Genomic DNA, 20,893 nt, shown 5'->3' with positions numbered 1-20,893 from the left:
CGGAGTCAGTGCTGAGCTCGACATCACTTGACCAGTCGGACATGCAGTGGAGGCGACGGCGTTTCATCATCCTTTGCGGCATTTGGGAGACCGACGCAAATCGCCCTTGCCAGGCTCATCCTGTCTGCCCATAAGAGCGAGTCGCTATGCCCTCCAGGCTGACTTCTGTTCCTTCTCTCATATCCCAAGCAAAAATGTCTGGGCTATCTGCAGGAGCGTCACCGGATTCCGAGTGGTATGTTAGCACTCTTCTCAAGAAATACACCGCGATCAGCCAGGACCGATCACTCCTTTACAATCCCCCAGCCCACAAAACTCCATCGAAGCCCTTGTCGCACTTCACCTTCATCGCCCCGTCGTCCATCTTGTCAGTACCTTCCGTCTCCTTATACCAGTTTTTGAAAGGCCGGGCTAATGTACAGCGATGCCATCAAGACTGACCCGAGCGCGCGAAATCCGTGGGAACTTCCCAAGTTGCCCGACAGGCAGACCAAGGTCGAGCTGCAGGACCCCACCAACAGCTTGTCGTCTGTCGCCAAGCTGACGCGGCCGTTGACAACGATGGAGTCCTTGCTTGTCGAGCTGGAGGACCGACGGTTCTCCACCGAGGATCAGATCCTGATTCTTGGGCGGTGAGTTTTTCTGGCCGCTTGTAAGAGACTCTGAACACATCCACAGCTATCAAAACGCCAGCTGATCAGCCAGAATCAGAGGGGCATGCAGCGGTGCGTCACCTGTTGCGCCGGATGCGGACGATGTGGTCTTCAGTCAGGCAACGGTCCAAGGCAAGGCGAACGCCTCGTCTACGTTCACGTTCACCTACATACCGACGGCGACGGGGTCCGTCCGGGCCGACAAGATCGAGTGGGCCAATGTGGCGAAGACCTACGTGGCGAAGCCGGTCCAGACGGAGGAGATTTCGACGCAGGCGGCTTGATGGAGTGAAGGGGGTCGGTGTAAGGAGGATTCTCACTTTCTTAGTCGACGTTGCCAATGCCTTGATGCACATGTTCGTTTGACGGCGACCAGTTGTTCTCGATGACCATCATGACCTGGATGTAACGGGCGCTACACGCTGCGTGAGCAGTCAGATCAGCATGAGCAGCGATGTAAGACATCAGCGTCCGCGTGCAGCGTCCAGGCCGAGCATTCTATCATCTAAACTCAGTACAGATCGTCCGCATACACACCCCTCCCAATTCGTGTCCCCGTCCTCACGCCCAGTCTCCGCCCAGACCCGCCTCATCTCCCTTCTGCCCCACGACTTGGTCCTACCACACTACTCGCCGAACCCGCCGATAATCTCTCTCTGCTCGTCCTCCGTTCTTCCGGCTGAGGCGACAGCACACCAGGTGATATTTCCGGCTTGGAGAAGAAGAAGTCCGAAACGGATCCACTGACTCATCAGCTTTCTTCTCACCTCACCTCATCCATATCCATAACCAACTTACCTAAATGTCCGCGCCATCTTATTCTTCCCATTCTCACTCTCCTCCTCCTCCTCAAACCCTCCCTCCTCTCCCCGCCCTAAATCAAAGCTCGCCCCTCTTGGCGTCCCCGCCCCACTTCCCCCACCGGCCCCCGGTGTCCCTGTATTCGGATACAAACTAGCCTTCTTGGCCGTCTTTCTCGTCGCCGCTCTTCTGGCCGTCACCGAATTCGAAAACAGGGGCAAGAGGTACCGCTCATCCAGAGCGGTAAACCACTGTCCGTCCCTAAACACCATACCCGCCTTGCCCGGACTGCCCGCTCCGCCCGCGCCGGTGAGCGGATCCGAAGCGGACGGATCCGCCTCCGTCTCGTCCTCCTCGTCATAGCCGAATGTCGCCGAAGGGAGGTGCTCCTCCTCTGATTCGGACGAGTTGGTGCTGAACCCAGAGCGGGATGCGGCGGTGCCAAATCGCTGAGCGTTGGGCCGGGACTTGCGGGACGGACCGGCCCCGGAGGGACCTTTGCCAGCGAGCGAGCGGGGCATGTCGAGGCCGTATGGACTGGGATCGTCCGGCGAGTGAAGGTCGATCTCGTCCCCGTCGTCCCCGTACATTCCCCTTCGCTGAGAATATCTTCGCCCGCCAGACGTAAGGGCCAGGTTGCCGCCTTTCCTCGCAGCCCAGGTATCTTCCTCGTCCGAGGACGCATCCTCATCCTCCACTCCCACCCTGATCCCCAGAACTTCCAACATCCGCGCAGTAGTCCCGCCAAAGACGATCACCGTGAGCACGACGACGACGAGGATGGTCGTTCGTAAAGCATCGGCATTGTCGCCAGTGATTCCAGCGGCGAGGGCGACACCGACGGCCCCGCGCAGACCAGCCCAGAAGAGCATCATCTGGTATGAGTGCGGAAGCTCCTCGTGTCGCTGGCCCCGGGTATGGTAGATCCAATTGATGAGTTCAGAGAGGGGGAAGACGCAGGCGTAGCGGGAGGCCATGACGGCGATCTGCAGGGTCAGCTACGTCTCCTTGTGCTATCTTTTGGGTCCGGCAGCTTACAGCTGAGACCAAGATGAAGAGCGGCTTGAACACCTGCACGTCCTGCGTGAAGAGGTTCAACCCGAGGTAGATGAAGATGAAGTTCTCCGACAACTGAGCAAGGACGGCAAACATGTACTTGGTCGTCCGCTGCGTTCGCTTCGACATGGTATGGTAGGCATAGTGCTTAAGGGTGATACCGCAGAAGAGCAGCGAGACGATCCCTGTTGATCAGCACCGTACTTACGTTGCACACATGCTCGCGCAGACTAAGACTTACCGCTCATGCTCAGACCATTCGAAAAGAAGTAGCTCGTATACGCCACAAGCGCAACCAAACAGCTCTCGATATGCGGGAACGAGGCGAGGTGGCTGTGCTTGAGGCCGAGGGAGCAGCCGAGTCCAAACAGGACGCCGAGGAGCATGGAGCCAAAGAAGGAGAAGAGGAAGATCCCGACTCCGTGGAAGAGGGACGAGACGTAAATGTCTTCGCCGTGGAACTGGGAGAGCGTCCTGGCCATCAGCTCCGCCAGCGGGAGTCGCAAAAAGTGAGAAGGGACGTACTCGTACATGACGATGGAAACAGCATCGTTCAAGATACTCTCACCAAAGATGACCGAGTAGAGCTTGGGGTCGACCTTGTACGTATTGAAAATAGCGAGGATGGTGACTGGGTCTGTGGCGGAGAGGGTCGAGCCAAAGATGAGGCATTCGAGGAGGGTGAACTTGAGACCTTCCAGGCCGAGGAAGGACCAGATATAGACTAGGACTCTGGATGATCAGCGTCCAGCCCATACTCCGCGGCCAGAGAGTGCTTAACTTACCCGATACCAACGGCGGAAATGAAGGTGCCAAGGAAGGCAAAAGTGAGGATGACGCCAAAGTTCCGAAAGAAGTTTTCTTGCTTGAGCTCGTAGCCCGAGTTGAGGATGATAGGGGGTAGGAGGAGGTTGAAGAAGAGGGTATGTTTGAAGCTCTGCGTGATCAGCTTTGACCAGGAGGAGCACAGCCTGGACATCCGAGAGGCATGATTGGAGTCCTAGCCGTTCGTCGCCCATATACCTCTCCCATCGGCCCTACTGCGCTGCAAGTCTTCATGACAGCCACCTCCGGCATGTACATTTTCATACTCGTACAGCCTGATTGTAGCTTGGGTACCATGAAACTCACCAGCATTTCCCTGATCAAATGTCCTGGGCTCAAGCGGATGATGAGCCCCACCACCATCCCCGCAAAGATCGACACGACCGTCTCGTGTACCGCCCGAATCTTCTTAACTTGGAGGTAGTACGACGAGCAAAGGGCGACGATGAGGAGCACACAGAGGATACAGAGACCCCATCTGCGAGATCAGTGTCAGCGCTGGAGGCAGGAGTTTGCGAGGCGCAAGGGAAGGTCCGACAAGAGAGGACGTACGATGCGTAGAACTCCTCGTCCTGTGGGTTGATCGCGCCCTCTACGGGCGGTGTAGGTACTGCCGTTGACATGGTAGCCAGGTTGTCGAGGGGAACTTCGGACTGGCGGGAGAGAGCGGTCGAAGGACTATCGGGTTTCTAGGCGCGGTAAGCGAAGTAGGCGCTATCTTCGGCGGGGCAGTAGCGGGTGTTGCCGTGATTTCGAGCCTCCTGGAGATTCCTGTCGAGCTACGGACCGCTAGTTGTGGTGGTTGAGGTTAGTACTGAGCTGCTGCTATGTAGAAAGGAGGACAAGGCATGGGAAACACGCCGAGCTGGACCGCTGGCTGGACCGCGTCTTGCTGGTCCGTGCGTTGATTTTGCTAGATCTAGACGGCCAAGCTGTGTGTGCGGCACAAGCCAAGACGCTAAGGGCATGGGATTTGCTGTCCAGCTGTGAGAGTTAAGCGGGACAGGGCAGGAAAGAGAGACGAAGACATATAGCTATACATGCCCCACTCCAATGCCGTCTATACAACAAGTACTCTCGAGGCTACGAGGGTATACCCCTCAATGTACAAACCGCCTGCCCTCTCTCCCTACATCCAAGCCCAAACCGGTCCCCATCGCTCACCGCCCTTCACCGCCTATTCTCCAAGAGCTGCATCTTGGCCTCCTCCAGCTCCCTCTTGACCCGCTCTAGCTCAAACTGACTCGCCGCTGCCCGATCTTCCGCTTCCCGCCAGGACGTCTCGAGCGTCATTGAGCGAGTATGCTCCTCCTCGAGCTGGGCTTGGGCATTGGCCAAGTCAGACTAGACATATTAGTTCTCGTCCCATTTGGCAACCCGGAAGGTAGGCCTGGTAATGTGAAGCAGAACATACCTGAAGTGCGCTGATGACCTCGTCGTCCTGCCCCCTGCTTCCGCCCGTGTTGATCGGCCGACCCGCCGCCATATCAGTCAACATGTTCGCTGCCATGCTGAGGATCTGGCCCTTGCCCATCTTCTCTGATCCTGGAGGGAGGCACTTGCTCAGCGCGGTGATACCCTCATTAATCAAATCTCGTCGTTTCCGCTCCACCTCTTTCTGCTCTATCAGCTCAAGACCTAGTGCGAAAGCGGTCATAGCTACTGACATGACTGTCCTTCTTCATCCTCGACAGATCTCTCTGCTCCTCTGGTACCAAAGACCCATTCGTGCCTCCCCGCTTCCGCTTCCCTGTCCCTCCCCCACCTGACGCCTGACCCGCCTTCCCGCGCCTCTTTGGCCCAGGGGCGCTTGGCCCCGCCTTGGCATTCCCACCCGCCTTCTCCCCTCGTAACAACCGCAGATCTTCCGCCTCCACAGCCTCTATCGCCTGGACAGCCGCAACGAGTTCCATCCCTTCCTCCGCTTCTGGCTGAAACAGCTCTTCCGCATCCTCGTCCTCCCCGTGCTCCATCATGGGGTTCTCCGACTCGATGACCTGCCGCGCAAAGTCACTGAGCGGGCCCGCCTCGTGCTCTTGCATAGGTGGCGTCATGAGCGCGTCGATCTCGGTGGTGTCATGGTCATGACCGTGGGCTTCCGCAGCGGCGAGGGTGAAGTGCTGTGAGGGGGGTGTTGGGGAGCGGTGGGTTTCTTCCTGGTCTCGCAGAGCGGGATCGAGCCCTTCGATGTCCATGGGCCCCATCTCTTCTGCGCCTTGGTTTCGGGTAGTCTTGCGAGGGGACATGACCAGTGCAGCAGCTGTCAGGCGAGATGTATGCGGGATGTTGGAGTGTGAACCAAATGGTCAGGTGATGTAGGTCAAACGTGTGCGCTTGTATCAGGTAGGTCAGGTGACTAAAAGATAATACCGTAGCAGCCCTTTCTGGCTTTTATCCCGTGTGTGCCTGGCTGATGGCTCACCCACTCACCGGGCTGGTGTGGGGTCCAACGTCCAGCAGCACTTCATCCACCCATCCACCGTCACACCAGCTACAATGGACTCGGCATCTCCCGAACCACAAGCCAACGCTCCTCTGGCAGGATCACCATCAGACTTCCTGAAAAACATCGTAGGGAAGAAGGTCAAGGTCAGAATAGGAAGCGGGGTCGACTATCATGGTAAGTCGGACTCTACTTCTTTCCACCCCAAGCTAGCTTGCCCTGAGGATACTCGACAAGCAGACAAAGGACTCCGATGGACCCTACTGACCTCCCTGATGCGTAATTCAAGATGCCCGGGCTGATCAGATAGGCCAATTGACCTGCCTCGATGGGTATATGAACGTCGCGCTCGAGGACGCCGAGGAATGGGCGAACGGACGGGTGACGGCCAGGTATGGGGACTGCTTCGTTCGTGGTAACAACGGTGAGTATGTCTGCGTCCTTGAGCAGGGACTGCGTCTCGCTTTCTCCCTCTCGCAGAGCGTCATCCGATCCCGAAGGCTGGGTTGGGGCTGATCCCGCAGTACTTTACATCTCCGCATTAGAAGACATATGAACAGTCAGGACAGACATCAAGTCTGGCGTGGATATGCTGCGACCCTCGTAGGCGAGGAGCAGGTGCAAAATCCAAGCGGGGTAGCAAAAGGCTGGACAAAGGAAGTCATGAAGCCGATCCTCAGCTCGGAGGTGTATTACTGGTGTACAAAGAAACGATATGCATGTAACGACGAGTCTGACCGGCACGGACGATCACTCTCTGAGCATGTGCATCAGCCGATCATGGCGCTTCTGGGTGGGGAGGAAGTGAGCAGCAAGGAGCGTCTGGAGGTTGAGCGCATGAACGGAGAATTCCGCCAGCCTCCACTTTGTTTGACAGTTGCGACCAGCCTCCAACTTCCCTTTCCTTCCTTCTATCAACCGTTCCATCCACCCTCATCCGAGCTTGCCGAGGCGCCAATCACTCCTACAGGTCCGTAGAGTGGCAGAGCGGGGCAGCGGAAGGACAAGGGACACTCTCCTGTAGCTTGTTTCCGCATCTCATAGGGCTCCGACCTCCGAGCTCTTGTGTTGAGAAAGCCTCGAGGGTAGGTCAATCGGTGTTCATACCGCTATCCCACCGACATCCGCGGTTACCTCAGGACAGTATTGACGATGGAGCTTGTCTGACGTGTACAGAGCTCCAACTTCCACCCCAGCCGCTGGACGCCGATACCCCCTCAACCTCCTTCACCTCTTTCACCTCTTTCACCTCCTACACCCTTCCCAATTTCCATCTCCGCGCCAATCCACCAGTAAGCGCCTCTCGGCTCGACCTCCTCCCCACCTCACCCACCATGAGCACTGCGTCCACCATGAGCACGGTCACATCCACCATGGGTCCGCTCACCGAAGCCAACTATACGAAATACGAATCCTTTCTCGCCAAAGTCCCAAACATCCTCTCGGCGGCTGAGCGCGGTCTGCCCCCTCAGGAGAAGTACGAGCTCGTCCGCCGCCGAGTAGCGGAACATCAGGCCAAGACGAAGCAGCAAAAGGAGCTGGCTGCGGCCACGGCCGCCGGGCTGCATGCGCAGGGAGCTCCGCAACAGCGACAACCGCAACAGCAGCACCAGCAACCACTCCAGCCACCGCCAAACATCCAGCAGCAGCAGCACCAACAGCTGCAGCAGTTGCAGCGGCAACAGCAGCAGCAGCAGCAGCAGCAGCAGCAAAACGGGACCCCGGCACCGCAGCATGCTACCCTGCAGCAACAGGCTCAGCAGCAGGTTCAGCAGGCGCAACAGCAGCGGGGTCCGAGTCCTGCGCAGGGGATGCAAGGGGTGCCAATGCAGGGGATACAGCAGGGGATGCCGATGGACGGTAACCAAGCTCAGGTAAGCACCTCGACTGTACCATGTCCTCAGCGCTGATCACCAGATGTACCAGCAGCAACTGCATCAGCAGCAGCAACAAGGCCAACATGCCAACCAAGCTCAGGGATCCGTCCAGCAACAACAGCAGCAGTTCAAAACTGTCCTCGAAGCCACACAGCGACTCCAGCGGCAGGCCGTCCAGCAGCAGCACATCCAACAGCAAACTCCCCAACTACACCCCCAGCAGCTCCCGGGCAATGCAAACATGCACGCCATGTCGGCCGTCCCGCCCAACCTCGGCGGACCATCTCCTCAGCAGCAACATATGGGCTCGCCTGTCATTGGGCAGCAGCTCCGTCGATCGCCCAGCCAGGGAACGGGTCAGGTGCCTCAGCGGAATATATCCACGCCGGTGCAGGCGAATGCCCAGCTCCCTGGTCAACAGGGTCAGGCACAGATGCAGCAGCAACAGCATCAGGTGAATGGTGGGGCGGGTCTCGGACAGGGGCAGGCGCAGGCGAGCAATGCTCAGGCGCTCATTGATAACTTCCCGATGTTGTGGGCGATGAAGCTCCAGGGGAAGCTGGCACCAGATCAGGAGAAGCTAGTAAGTCTAAGCATGATTTGATGGTGAGTGGCGGTAGCTGACAATCAGTTTGACCAGCTGCTCCAGACTCAGGAAGGTCGGCTTCAACTCGGGGTACTCCAAGCTCAGGACGCGTCGGTCGTCGCCAACCAACTGGGCCAAATGCGGGCCGGCCAGAATCACCAACCCCAAATGACCCATGCGCAGATGGCTCTGGCGGCTCAGCAGCAGCTCGCTCCTCTTCAGCAGCAGCAGCAGCAGCAGCAGCAGCAGCAGCAGCAACAGATGCAAAGCGGCCAGGGCCACCAATTCGCCAATGCCAATGGGCAGCCGATGCAGTTCAACAATCAATTCCAGCTCCAAGCGATGGCTCAGAACCAGCGGAACCAATCCCAACAGTCCCTCGGCCATCTCGCGCAGCAGCAACAACAGCTCCAGCAGCCCAACGCCCAAACGCAGCAGCTCAACAATCAGGCGGTCGCACTCGCTCGGTCCCAGGTGGCGCAGCAGCAGATGATGGCGGCCCACCAAGCCATGCAGGCGCAGGCGCATGCTCAGCAGAACCAGCAGGCGCAGGTGCAGTCGCTGCGGGATCAGCAGATGCAGCACGGGGATCAGCACAATTACGCTGCGTCACCGAGGCCGGGCTCGGTCGGTATGCCGGGGCCATCCCAGCAGCAGCAACAGCAGCAGCAGCAACAAACGCAACAACAGCAGCAGCATAGGCAGAGCCTCGCTACAGCCCAGCAGCTGTCAAAGATGGTTGCGACGGTGAAGGCGATGAGCGATGCCGACAAGGAGCAGTTCTTCCTGAATGTAGGTTTGAGTGAACTGGGGGATGAGGCAGGGCTGACAGGTAGAAACCCGAATACCGACCGATCTACTACAATTTGATGGAGAACCCTAGGGGTCTGCACAATCTGCAGAACTTTACCGCTGCACACGCTCAGTCGGTCGCTCCCAGCTCGCCCAATCCCGGGCCACCAGGTGGCAGCGGCGGCCAGTTCCCCATCTCCAACCAAGCTCGAGTCTCCAACAACCTCCACATCCCCGCTGGTAAAGCGCGCAACCTCCTCCCGAACCAAACGGCCGGATCATCCGCTGGGTCCGCCGGCAGTCCTGGTCGGATACCTCAAGCTGCCAATCTCGGTACGCCGCAGCAGCCGGCTATGCGCCTCAATCCCGGGTATCCCATTGCCAATCCGAACGCCCCTCGTGCGGTCCAGGCGATGCAGGGCTTTGTGCCCCCGCAAGGCCTGCCTGTTGACTATACCAAGGTCAAGCCGGAAATGATCATCGCCCAGATGGATCCCAACAGACAACGGGCGCGCGCACCTTCCATGGCCGCCCGCCGGGACTCGGAGATGCAGGTCAACGCCAGTACCTACGGTCCTTCGACCGACAAGTCGGACTCTGTGCTCGCGCAGGCCAAGTGGCTGCCTGATGCGGCGTACGACGCGGCGCTGAGGGAGAAGCTCGCGCAGTTTCAAGCGCCAGTCAAGGTCGGCGGGAGATCGACGCTCATGCAGGGGTTTGCGCAAGGGCGGGTCATGTCAGATGTCCCGCTCGAGCGGGTTCCGGATGCGATACGGGCGATAGCCGAGGAGGCGGATAGAGAGTCGATGGCGCAAAAGAAGAAGGAGGTCGATCCGGCTTTGTCGAGTAGCAAGAAGAGGAAGATACAGGATGTGGCGGATAATGTGGATAAGGGGTTGAAGATTGATGGGGAGGTTGAGCATGTGAGTTCTCTGCCTACTTGAGTTGGATCTGTTGCTGATGTAGTAGGTTCTGCTTCAGATTGGCGATGAGCATATGGATATCATCTCGCAGGTGTCGTGCAACCTCGCCAAGCATCGAAAGAGCGAGACCGTCGAGCGGAAGGATGTCCAGCTTGCATACGGTATGTCATTTTGACCTCCTAACCGGTGACAGTACTGATCATTAGAAAACATCCTCGGTCGGACATTCCCCGGCTTTTCGTCCGACCAAATCCGGATGGATCAGTCTAAACCTACCAAGCGGCCTCCGATCAATACCGTCCGCCTCAACAAGCTGAGGCTCATCAATGACGCCAAGGGTAGCTGGAGGAAGGAGCGGGCGGAGGAGAGGGAGAGGCTGGGTAGGGAAGGTGAGGGCGGGGCGGGGAGGATCGCTGTAGCCTAAGCAGGCGAGGGGACGGGTCCGAGTGTGCTGGGGGTTGCGAGACCTGGTGTCCAAGGGGGACGCGGGCGACCATGCCAAGGCGAGCGAGAGGAGAAGTCTGGAGAAGAGACAGCTCGGTATCGGCACCACCACATCCCACATCCCTTCCTCTGATACCGCATCGTATACATCTGTTGTTGTCAATCTTACACATTCTCTAGGTATCAGCAGCGATCCATGGCACGACTACATGCATGTAGACTCATATGCGCAGGCGGTAAGTCAGGGTCGATCCGTGGAAGAAGAGGCGGTCCGTGCACTGATGCGTACTAATGCGGATCGGGGTCTGTGCGCGAAGCTGACTCATCCCTAATTCTCACATCTGGTCTTTCCTCCTTCTCGTCTCGTCTCAGCCTCCCTGTTGTACATATCAACGGTACGTAACAACCGGCCCACTTTTCTACAATACTCGTTCACGATATGCCCAGGACCCGACTCCGCCCCAAAACGAAGACTCGACCAGTCCCTATCCGGAGACCCAACAAGCAAGCGCCCAAGAAGATAAAGATAAAGATCAGGGTGGGTATCAAAGGATACGTTCTCCGTGTGATTGCTGTTCCTCCTTACGTCTACCGGTGATCCTTTCGGCTCATCTGCAGAGAAGCGCAGCGGTCTGTCTTCCTTCCTTCCTCCTCTTCGGACCCCCTCGCGGACACACCAGACCTCTCATATCCGCTGACACTTGCCTAGGTCTCGGCCCCGCTTGAGCCTATCGGGGGTACGGACCGCAAGTTAGACAAACTCGCCGGTCGTCGTCCAGCAGGCTGGCGTAGCCCCGACCTCGACGCGCTCAACAACGATCAGCAGCCTGATCCCCCATACCTCGGCCCTGGGAGACCGGACCGTCCGATCAAGGGTCTCGACGTACGCGGCCGACAGTGGTCAGTCCATACGCTCCCTCTTCAAATGCCGATTGCGCCGTACACGTCGGTCTCCAAGGCCATCGACAAGTGGTGTGACTACTATGAGCTGGACATGCAGGATTCGCGGTGAGTTTGGAATCATGTGCAACATCAACCATAACATGCTCCGCTTTCCGTCTGCCTCCGGTCTGTAAATCATGACCGACTGCTTATGCAACAGCTTCACCCTTATAGACGGCGAGAGCATCAAAGTGCCTGGGTACCGTAACACTCGGGGTGAGTACCATATACCCTTGAGTCAGGATTGGCATCTCGGTCAAGGGTTTTCTAATCACGTCTCGGATCTTATGACTCCGTTCGTGGTAACCGCGCATACTTTCATAAGGAGAGGAAGCACCCGACCATATGAGGCTCATCGACTACAAGATCGAGGGCGATACCGTCATTCGCCGGCACCGCCGCGCTCAGGCCGGCTCATCGGCGAGCGAGAACGGAAGCACGAAGCCCAAGGCCGGCGAGTCATATCACCTCATACCTCTCATAGTGACACTCGATCTGATGATCTTGCTCAGACTCGGAGACCTCGCGCTGGGGCTCGGACGAGGAGGAGGATGAGGCGTCGGAGTAGGCCTGCAAGCGCTTCTGCCAAGGCGCTGAGGATGGATCCTCGGATGATGTTGGAAGAAAGACTGCTGAGACTCCGATGCGCTACGGTGTCAAGTAGAATGTATATAGAAGCAAACACGTAGAATGGGGTTTGAAAGTGTGTTAGGGACATAGGAGTGGTCTGGCTGGGCCGATTGCGATGGAAATAATCAGTGGGCTTCATAGGGAAGCGGTGATCTGTATGGTCCAGTGCTTCTGTGATTGTACATGATCGCTCCATCCTCTTCTATGGATGCCTCTACCTCATCTACAGCAGAATCTCTCCAAGCTGTAGCTCAGACCGCCTTCTATCTTGATCTCACCTACGCTTCAGTGCAGTATGTGGCGAAGCCCACAGGATCCTGGTCACAAGCAAGGTAGAAAGTTGCCGTGTCGCAAGCCCGAATGGTGCCAGGTGCCGTCGGTCTGGATTCGACATCCAGAACCCACGACACGGTTGAGGTCTCTGGGACATTCGGCAGCTCTCCCTCCAGATGACACTAGGAGGAGTCAGCCTTAATCCTTGTTAAGTTTTCAAGAGCAGACTGGGGATGCATAGGGCTTGACTACTGCTCCTTATATAGTGCTGACTGGGGTCCTAGCTACTGGCTATCTATTTGAGTCGCTACGAGTCGCGACCGGTCGCTACCGGTCGCTACCAGTCGCTATCGGTCGCTACCGATAGCTACCGGTCGCCGCGAGTAGGTACGAGTATATACCGGTCGCTACCGGTCTATACGGGTCGCGACCGCGACCGAGTCGCGACCGGTCGCGACTCCTCCACTGTCCCAATGGATGGGAGTAACGCGACGCCTTGTTTGTTTATCCAGTAGCGGCCGTCCGAAGCCAAGACGTCCGCAGTGGTCAGGTGGTTAACACGTCATCGTCAATGGGAAGTATCAAATAGGGTCACACGATGCATTAACCAATCCCTAGCTCAAGAGCTGTCTACTGTAGCCATTACTACTAAATTGCCTTGTGCTTCTTGGGAGTAACCACCGCCTCGGACGCACCGCCACCTGCTGAGTTTCCGATCAGGAAGAGAGAAATAAGGCCGTACGACACGCTCCAGCCCTCGGGGTTACCACCGCGGTGAGCTCTTCCGCCGTTGAACGGAGTAATACCATCCCCCTTCCAGACCTTAGCGGAAAAGACCACAGCGACGTCGGGCCCATTTTGAATGAGCGCGCGGTTGGTGAGGAGGGGCGAACCGTTGAGACTAGTGCGGCCCCTGGCGTCGTAGACATTCGGGAAGGTTCTGATTCGTCAGCGGGGTGCTAGCGAGATGTAGGAATGGTGGGAGGACAAGATAGAAGAGGGATAGCGTATGATCGAGGGAGGAGGGTGTAGATCAAGGAGGCAGCACGGGTGTGGAAAGGGATTAGGGGAATATATACTCACATATTTTCCCCCGCCGTCTTGGCCGCCTCGATCTCCCCCTTAGGGACATCAGCCTTGAAGAATATATCACCATGGGTGCTCTTACTGACAAATCAGCGGATACGATTGAAGCACAGGAACGACTCACGGATGAATAGGCGGCGCTCCGTTGTCGATACCTTCGACACCGCCTTGGAGCGCCTCCAGACCCGGTAAGTGATCGGCGACGTTGACACCGGACCCAGTACAAGTAATAGACCATGTGGCGTATTGCGAGGTTGGGCGGTGAACGAGGAAGGACTGGAGGAGCTTGAGACCCAACACAAATTGCTGATGTCATTAGCTTGTGCACAAGACCACACTATTGTCACCTGGACAAGGGAATGCCACACGCACGGCCTTTTATATTTACTTTGTATAACCCCCAAACCCCGGAACCCTGATCCCTGACCGCGACTGCTTTTCACATCGCTGGCCACATCTCTTCTTCCCTCATCCGCTTTTATATATCCTCATTAGCATTTCATGTACCTTAGTACTATCGCCGCGCAGTCATCCCTCATCCTCGTCGCCTCTTCCTGTGACATAAAAGCGGACCGTCTCAACTGCCCCCGATACGAATGCCCATCCTTCGCTCAGGCGTAGAGACACACTCCTCAGTTCTCCACGTTCCTAGGCAAGTCAAACGCCCCGTACACCCTCCTACCCCTCCTCATCTATCAAACCCATCCACCCAATCCTCCAAAATGTCTTTTACTCCTCCCATGCCCAACATGGACATCTCTCACAACCCCTGGGAGGACTACGTGTCCCCCCCTCCCGGGCCCTACCCCACCTCCCCGGTCTCTCCTCATGAGACCTTTTACTCCACCTCTGCCTCGCCTTCTTTTGATACCCAAGCTTCTTACCACCGCCCTCTCCCTCGTGCTCAGCTGGACCGCTCTCCTTCTGAGATCAAGATGTTGGTTGAGATGACTGGCCAGTTAGCCGGTACCTTCATCGCTCGACCTCCTCCCATCCCACCCCGTCCCACCTCGGTCTACTCGGGTCCCACGCCCCTCGCTTCTCCCTTCCTCCACCCCAACCCGCCTCCGGGCCTACCTCACCCTCCTGTCGGTCATCCCCTCTCCCGTCCCGTCTACGACGACTACCTCGGACCCCTCCCCGCCGCCCCGCAGGTCTACCGGTCGGTCACCCCGCACCCGCGCTACCACGCCATTCAGACGCCCGCCCCCTTTGACGGCACCAACCAGAAACTCGCCGAGGCGTTTGTCCAGGTCTTCGCTTACGACCTGATGGTCAATGCGCGGGAGTATGCCCAGTTCCCGGGAGAGGAGTGTACGCTGGTGTATCGGGCGGGGCAGTGCCTGACGGGGGATGCGCAGTCGTGGTTCAAGCGGTGGTCTGGTGACTTGCAGAGGCGGGACTTGCGTTTCAAGGAGTTTGAGAGGGTCTTTATGAAGGCATGGGGGGAGGTCAACACGGCGGCGCAGGCAAACGAGGCGTTGCTCAAGTGCAAGCTTTGTTGTTTTACTATCGCCGCGCAGTCATCCCTCATCCTCGTCGCCTCTTCCTGTGACAGGCAGGAAGTACCGAGACGGGGCGGATGATTGGCTCAGTGACCGGAGGAGCCAGGCGATGAGCGGTCTCCCAGTCCGGCTGACGGCTTAGGGCGTCCGCCTCGCAGTTGTGACGTGCTGGACGGTACTGGATTGAGTATGCGAACGAGTTGAGCTCCTGAGACCAGAGTCCTTGTCGAGGTGTGAGGGGGCGCGACGTCCGAAAGTGCGAGAGGGACTGGTGGTCACTGTAGATGGTGAATGGGTTCTCGCAACCTTCTAGGACTGGCGCCCAGAACCGCACCGCGTGGACCACGGCGCAAAGCTCCTTCTCCCTGATGTCATAGTTGATTTCTGCAGGAGTCAGCTGACGAGACCAGAAGGCCACCGGCCGGCGGCCGTCCGGATGGTCCTGCGAGAGTATGGCGGCGATGGCAAAGCCAGACGAGTCCGTCTCGAGGACGGTGTTGAGGTGAGGTCTGAAATGGTGGAGAGTGAAGGTGGCGTTGAAGGCGTCCTTGAGCCTCTGGAATGCCGCTCGAGCTGTCGGAGGGACAGAAAACGCCACCGACTTGGCTACCTTAGTGTCCAAGGCGGTGAGGGGCTTGGCCATATCTGCAAAGTTGTTAACGAATCTGCGGTACGCACCCACAAACCCCAAGAACTTCTGGACGTCCTTGGTGCTGGCTGGTAATGGGTAGTCCCGCACGGCGCAGACGCGCTCCGGATCCATGGTGATCCCCTCTGGCGAAATGATGTGGCCGAGGAATTTGACCGAGCGCGTGTGGAACGTGCACTTCTCCGCCTTGATGAACAGGTTGGCGTCGATGAGGGCCTGGAGTATTGCCCGGACGTTGGCAACGTGTCCCTCGTAGCCGTCGCTTGGCCGAGAGAAGATGCTGATGTCGTCGATGAAATTGACGCAAATCCGGTCGGCGAGTCCGCGTAGAGCGTGGTTGACGATGGTCTGCATGGTGGCTGGGCCATTAGTCAATCCGAATGGCATTACCTTTGGCTGGTAAAGCCCGTGCCTGGTCATAAAGGCCGCCTTCTCCCTGGAAATCTCCACCATGAGAACCTGGTTGAAGGAGGAACGTAGGTCGATGGAGGTGAACATGTCCCCCTCTGCCATCAGACTGAACGACTCCTCCGCCAGCGGAAGCGGCGTCTTGTTCTTCACCGTTACCAGATTGACCCCCCGCAGATCGATGCAGACACGTATACGGTCGTCCGCTTCCCGCTTGAAGGTGGGGTTGTGAGCCCAGGGCGAGGTTGACGGCTCGATCTGCCCCAGCCGTAACTTCTCCTCCACCCAGGCGTCCAGCACCGCCAGCTTCTCCGACGACATCCGACGAATGCGTTCCGAAAACGGCCGGGTACCTGGGAGGACCTCTATTTTGTGGTCGAGGACGCCTCTGGACGCGGGCGGTGTCTCTGCGCCAGATTTGGAGAAGACGGCGAGGAGGTCGTGGTACTCCGGCGGCACTATCTTTTTCACGACGTTCTCGATGTAGTCTGGTGGGTCCGGCTCGTATGGTAAGGCCTCGACAGGGGAGTCTAAGTCATCCGCCTGTTCGACCGTGGCTGCGCACGAGTGGATCGGAGTAGGTAGTTGGACGGGAGGAGTGGGAGAGAGATTGGAGGTGTCGGGCGGAGGGGCTGGTGGTGGGGAGAGAGAGGTTGGAAGCGGTTGGTGTGCGGGCCCAGGATGTTGCCGCCGTTGGCGACGCTTGCCCTGGCGGCGACGAATGGTGAGAGAACTCCAGTCGAGTACTTTACTGTATGAGCGTATCCAAGGCAGACCCAGGATAATGTCAAAAGCGCAACCCGGCATTACCAACGCCTCCACCGTCCACTTCAACCCCGATTCCGGATGAGAAAGAGAAAGAGAGACAGAGTGGGTGATCTTTTGGTCGGCCAGCTGCCCGTCGGCCAGGAGAAGAGGTTGGGGAATGGGAAGGCAAACAAGCGGTACACGCAGAGTCGAGGCAAAGGAAGGAGAGACCAAAGTCTCCGAGCAACCACTGTCCACCAGCGCTGAGCCAGCTTCAAGGGCCACGACGGAGATAGTGAACATTTCGGAACTGGGAAAGGAAGAAGGAGAGATAGCCATCGCCGAGATGCGGACGGGGCCGGGAGAGCACAGTGATTCAGGGAAATTTCGGTCTACAGAGGTGTGCATTGCATGCTCCGCAGACCTAATCTTTCCCCGAGCTGGCCGTCCCTTCCTCGCCGACTGCTCCTTGACTCTTTCCGCCCTGCTCGCCCTTCTTCGTCCCCTCTCCAACCGTCGCTCTGTTTCCCCTGACTCCCCCGCCCGTCCCGTACAGCGCCGCAAAATTTACCCTAGCCGCCTGCAACGTCGTCTCCTGCATCTCCTTCAAGTTCTCCCACTCAAAATCCGCATCCTTCTTCATCTCCGTCCAGACCCTCAGTCTCTCCTGGGTGGTTGCATTAGACTAGCTCTGGCACGTCCCACTCCCGTCCCCCGTGACAGAAGAGCGGCAAATCGACGTACCCCGGCTCTCTTTGCCCCCGAAAACGACCCCGGTAGACGCACTAGCGACCCGGAACCCCACCCACCCACCTTATCACCCGAAAAAACCTTATCATCATGTCTCACCCCAACCCCTTCTCCCACCTCCTCGACCTCACCGACCTCGGAACCTCCCTCCCTCCTCCCCCCGTCAATCTCTCCACCCACCCCAACGCCCACCGCTCCGCGTCGGTCGCCATCGCCCCCGCTCATCCCGGCTCGTGGTCCTACTCCTCCCTTCCGACCCCCAATCGCTCCCAGCCCTCCGTCTCGGCCAATAGGCCGCTCCCGCCCATCCCGTGGCCCTCGCCGTCCCTTCCGCTGGCGCCATCGGTCTCGCCCTCGTTGCAGCCTGCGTCAGAGCCGCCCCTCAGATATGAGGATCCCAAGTTCCCCGATACCAAGTTTGACGGGACGGATAAACAGGCGGCTGAGGGTTTCCTCAAGACGTTCCAGGCTGACATCAACGGACTCAACCGCGAGTGGTACGAGGCCAAACCAGAGCGGAAGAACAAGATGCCGTTCAAGGTGAGGATGAAGTTGACAGGGAAGGCGCTGGAGTGGCATGACGTCTGGGTGGAGACTGTGGGGGACGAGGGGACCTGGGAGGGGTACAAAGAGGAGTTTATGGCGTACTTTGGAGTGGTCAGGCAGGGGAAGGACAGGAGGGAGGCGCTTCTCAAGTGTCGTCAGGGCTCCGCAACTCTGTTACCGTAGGGAATGCCACACTCAAATAGCCACTTTTATATAGCCGTTTATAGTTCCGCTTTTCACTTTCGTAGTTAGGTTAGTCAGCGTAGCGTAGCTTTCTCTCTTCTTTATCTCGCTCTCTCAGTATTGTCGCTAGTATCTCTATGCACTTAGACTAGTCCTGGTACCTCCCTCGCCCAGTCACCCCCCTCCCGTGACACAACCGCGGCCAATCACATCCTCGCTTGGAACCACCTCCGCCTTACCTGCAGGTCGGGCTTCCCGGACAACGCATCCACTTGCTCCCTCTTCGCGTTGTCGCTCAACGCAACCACCCAGGAGAGACTGAGGGTCTGGGCGGAGATGAAGAAGGATGCGGATTTTGAGTGGGAGAACTTGAAGGAGATGCAGGAGACGACGTTGCAGACGGCTACGGTGATAGCGCAAGGGCGGCGCCGATGGTGGTGATGGGAGGGTGAGTCTTCCCATTCGACTCAGTCTGAGGTTTCTCCCTTTGGTGCGAGCATCGCTGACGTATAGATGCCGCCGCCCCCTCCCCCTCCATCTTCCGCCAACTCGGCTATCCTCTCTAGTGCTGGCTCCGACGCCGGATCCTCTACCGGCTCGGACGTCCTCTTTATCGCCAAACCCATGTGTCACGGGAGGGGGGTGACTGGGCGAGGGAGGTACCAGGACTAGTCTAAGTGCATAGAGATACTAGCGACAATACTGAGAGAGCGAGATAAAGAAGAGAGAAAGCTACGCTACGCTGACTAACCTAACTACGAAAGTGAAAAGCGGAACTATAAACGGCTATATAAAAGTGGCTATTTGAGTGTGGCATTCCCTACGGTAACACTGCGCCGCATAGTCGAAGTACTGATGACCAAGACTGGATCCACCGAGCATGGCTCGGATTCCATCTTTTATGGTCCGGATCGTGCGCTCCGCCTTCCCGTTGAGTTCGGCGGTGTAGCGAGGGGTGACATGATGTCTAATGCCCTCGCGCTTGTACCAGAGGTTGGCTGCCTCGCTCTGAAATACTGAATCACCGTCCGACCGAATGACACGAACGTCATTACCGAATTGGCGCCCCCAGCGTGTAGCTGTATCCCGGAGCACGTTGAAGGCCTCGGACTTGTGACGGGTGGGTACGACCTCGATCGCATCCGAGTGATCGTCAATGATGACTACTAACCATCTATTCAGACGCCTGGACGGATCGAAAGGACCGGCGATGTCGACGTGCAACAGCATACCCTGCGACAGGGGGTGCTTGGGTGCATTGTCCTTTGGAGGACGAACTGCTTTCCAACTTTGGCAAGTTGGGCAGTCTGAGGACTTGAAGTTGTCCTCCTTGAGCTCCTCCCAAGGATACTGGAGCTGACGGGCCTTGGCAAGCTCTTCCAGTTTAGTCCGGCCGATGTGGCCGAGCCGTCTATGCTCCTCCTCGAGCTTAGACCTTATCATCCCGGATGTTGGCCCTGTGGCTGCTAGTGCTCATGCCTCACAAGGTACGGGGGAATGTACCAGTGGTTTTCGATCCGGGAGAATGTAAGACGCCGATGGCCCTTGAATAGCTGACCCATGGTGTCTGACAAACTGATTTGCCACCCTTTCGCCGTCGCTGAGCTGACTGAAAGGAGATTCAGTCTAGCGTTCGGTACGAGATATACGGGGAATAGTGTGGCCATTTGACCGTTGTCAAGCTCGATTGTTGCTTGACCCATTCCCCGGGCGGTCATCCTGCTCTTAGATGACGCCGTACCGAAATCGACGGGTGGATCACACTGTCTGATGTTGGACAGTAGATTGCGGGAGGGGGTGAGGTGGTTATTGGCTCCACTATCGACGAGCCATCCCCGAGAGTCGGGTAAACTCACTTCCCCTTCCTCTGCAGTGGACACCGCAAGCTCAACTTGAGCTTTCTCCTCCTCGACAGGTGGAGAGAGACTAGGGGTGGGGATCTCAGGAGCTACGCGCCGACTAGGCCGATAGTAATCCTCATCCCACATCCACTTACGACTCAATGTCGGAGTGATCCTGGTCGTCGCCATGGCCTCGTAGTTCGTTGACGAACCTGACGAGTTCTGATCGCCGTCTTTGGAACCGCTGTTCCTTTCCCGTTTGGGAGCGCGACACTTAGCGGCAAGGTGTCCGACCTTGTCGCAGTTATAGCCGGTCCGGGTTTCTTTCTGACCTTGCTGACCCTGCTGAGCACCAGACCCTTTTTGGTCTTTGCCCTTCTTTTGGCCTCCTTTGGAGCCAAACTTCTTCTGCTTTCCACCATTCGTGATGGCCATAGCAGTGTTGTTCGTGCCGTTCCTACGGCGACGACGATCTCCTCGTTGTACAGCCTAAGCATCGTCGGCCATGCTGTCAACTCTGTAAGGAGTGGCGAGTTGATCCCCCAGAGGGTTCTGAGTGACTCGAGCTGCTGCGGCAGCGTATCCGCGAACATCTGTGCGCGGACGGCCGGTGCAATCGGATTGCCGGCCTCCTGTGACCGAAGGATGATGCTATCGAAGCGTTCGAGATGCTTCTCCATCCCCTTTGGGCTCGTGTCCGTGAGCACGACCATGGAGAGATCGCGCCTTATCGAGGCCCTATTCTCGGCGGTATTGATGGGATGAGTTGCGTGCAGCAAATCCCACATAGCCTTCGCTGTGGTCAAGTCCTTAATATCGACAAGGACGCCTGTGGATACCGTACCGCGAAGTGCGCCTTGCATATGGGCCTCCTTCTTGGCCCAATCCTCCCAATCCTTCTTGGTAACGTCCCCGACGAACGTGGAAGGTGGT

The 20,893-nt window shown here is 57.7% G+C and overlaps 10 protein-coding genes across 10 annotated transcripts; 5 read left to right on the top strand and 5 right to left on the bottom strand.

Moving 5' to 3' along the window:
• Positions 1–194: 194 nt before the first annotated feature.
• On the top strand, positions 195–937 carry MKK02DRAFT_37544 (uncharacterized protein; the record flags this gene model as incomplete). The annotated part of the gene is made up of 3 exons (XM_053089695.1): positions 195–367; positions 423–632; positions 706–937. The coding sequence occupies 3 exons, from the start codon at positions 195–197 to the stop codon at positions 935–937; spliced, it is 615 nt and encodes a 204-aa protein (XP_052944444.1).
• Positions 938–1,242: 305 nt separating this feature from the next.
• Positions 1,243–3,958, bottom strand: MKK02DRAFT_27834 (Sodium/hydrogen exchanger family-domain-containing protein; the record flags this gene model as incomplete). The annotated part of the gene is made up of 8 exons (XM_053087412.1): positions 1,243–1,396; positions 1,452–2,440; positions 2,493–2,695; positions 2,752–2,984; positions 3,036–3,242; positions 3,296–3,447; positions 3,642–3,813; positions 3,888–3,958. The coding sequence occupies 8 exons, from the start codon at positions 3,956–3,958 to the stop codon at positions 1,243–1,245; spliced, it is 2,181 nt and encodes a 726-aa protein (XP_052944443.1).
• A 547-nt stretch (positions 3,959–4,505) lies between these two features.
• On the bottom strand, positions 4,506–5,581 carry MKK02DRAFT_37542 (uncharacterized protein; the record flags this gene model as incomplete). The annotated part of the gene is made up of 3 exons (XM_053089694.1): positions 4,506–4,679; positions 4,750–4,953; positions 5,003–5,581. 3 exons carry the CDS (start codon positions 5,579–5,581, stop codon positions 4,506–4,508), a joined length of 957 nt encoding a protein of 318 aa, XP_052944442.1.
• A 250-nt stretch (positions 5,582–5,831) lies between these two features.
• On the top strand, positions 5,832–6,294 carry MKK02DRAFT_16541 (uncharacterized protein; the record flags this gene model as incomplete). The annotated part of the gene is made up of 2 exons (XM_053085651.1): positions 5,832–5,955; positions 6,089–6,294. 2 exons carry the CDS (start codon positions 5,832–5,834, stop codon positions 6,292–6,294), a joined length of 330 nt encoding a protein of 109 aa, XP_052944441.1.
• A 3,287-nt stretch (positions 6,295–9,581) lies between these two features.
• Positions 9,582–10,131, top strand: MKK02DRAFT_16064 (transcription initiation factor TFIID subunit A-domain-containing protein; the record flags this gene model as incomplete). Its single annotated transcript, XM_053085572.1, has 2 exons — positions 9,582–9,956; positions 10,003–10,131. 2 exons carry the CDS (start codon positions 9,582–9,584, stop codon positions 10,129–10,131), a joined length of 504 nt encoding a protein of 167 aa, XP_052944440.1.
• Positions 10,132–12,893: 2,762 nt separating this feature from the next.
• On the bottom strand, positions 12,894–13,894 carry MKK02DRAFT_37540 (uncharacterized protein; the record flags this gene model as incomplete). The annotated part of the gene is made up of 4 exons (XM_053089693.1): positions 12,894–13,185; positions 13,329–13,412; positions 13,456–13,637; positions 13,847–13,894. 4 exons carry the CDS (start codon positions 13,892–13,894, stop codon positions 12,894–12,896), a joined length of 606 nt encoding a protein of 201 aa, XP_052944439.1.
• Positions 13,895–14,053: 159 nt separating this feature from the next.
• On the top strand, positions 14,054–14,917 carry MKK02DRAFT_37539 (uncharacterized protein; the record flags this gene model as incomplete). Its single annotated transcript, XM_053089692.1, has 1 exon — positions 14,054–14,917. The coding sequence occupies one exon, from the start codon at positions 14,054–14,056 to the stop codon at positions 14,915–14,917; it is 864 nt and encodes a 287-aa protein (XP_052944438.1).
• Positions 14,918–15,905: 988 nt separating this feature from the next.
• Positions 15,906–16,700, bottom strand: MKK02DRAFT_16668 (uncharacterized protein; the record flags this gene model as incomplete). Its single annotated transcript, XM_053085666.1, has 1 exon — positions 15,906–16,700. A coding segment is annotated over one exon (795 nt), but the record flags the coding sequence as incomplete, so codon positions are not given.
• Positions 16,701–17,480: 780 nt separating this feature from the next.
• On the top strand, positions 17,481–18,791 carry MKK02DRAFT_27830 (uncharacterized protein; the record flags this gene model as incomplete). Its single annotated transcript, XM_053087411.1, has 5 exons — positions 17,481–17,930; positions 17,955–18,047; positions 18,267–18,443; positions 18,535–18,567; positions 18,633–18,791. 5 exons carry the CDS (start codon positions 17,481–17,483, stop codon positions 18,789–18,791), a joined length of 912 nt encoding a protein of 303 aa, XP_052944436.1.
• Positions 18,792–19,585: 794 nt separating this feature from the next.
• Positions 19,586–20,395, bottom strand: MKK02DRAFT_27829 (uncharacterized protein; the record flags this gene model as incomplete). Its single annotated transcript, XM_053087410.1, has 1 exon — positions 19,586–20,395. The coding sequence occupies one exon, from the start codon at positions 20,393–20,395 to the stop codon at positions 19,586–19,588; it is 810 nt and encodes a 269-aa protein (XP_052944435.1).
• Between the last annotated feature and the right edge of the window lie 498 nt (positions 20,396–20,893).

Source organism: Dioszegia hungarica (assembly GCF_025882075.1).
Source record: "Dioszegia hungarica strain PDD-24b-2 chromosome Unknown MKK02contig_11, whole genome shotgun sequence".
Classification (NCBI taxonomy): Eukaryota; Fungi; Basidiomycota; class Tremellomycetes; order Tremellales; family Bulleribasidiaceae; genus Dioszegia; species Dioszegia hungarica.
Note: the sequence above shows the minus strand (reverse complement) of the source record. Positions and strands in the feature narration are given on the sequence as shown.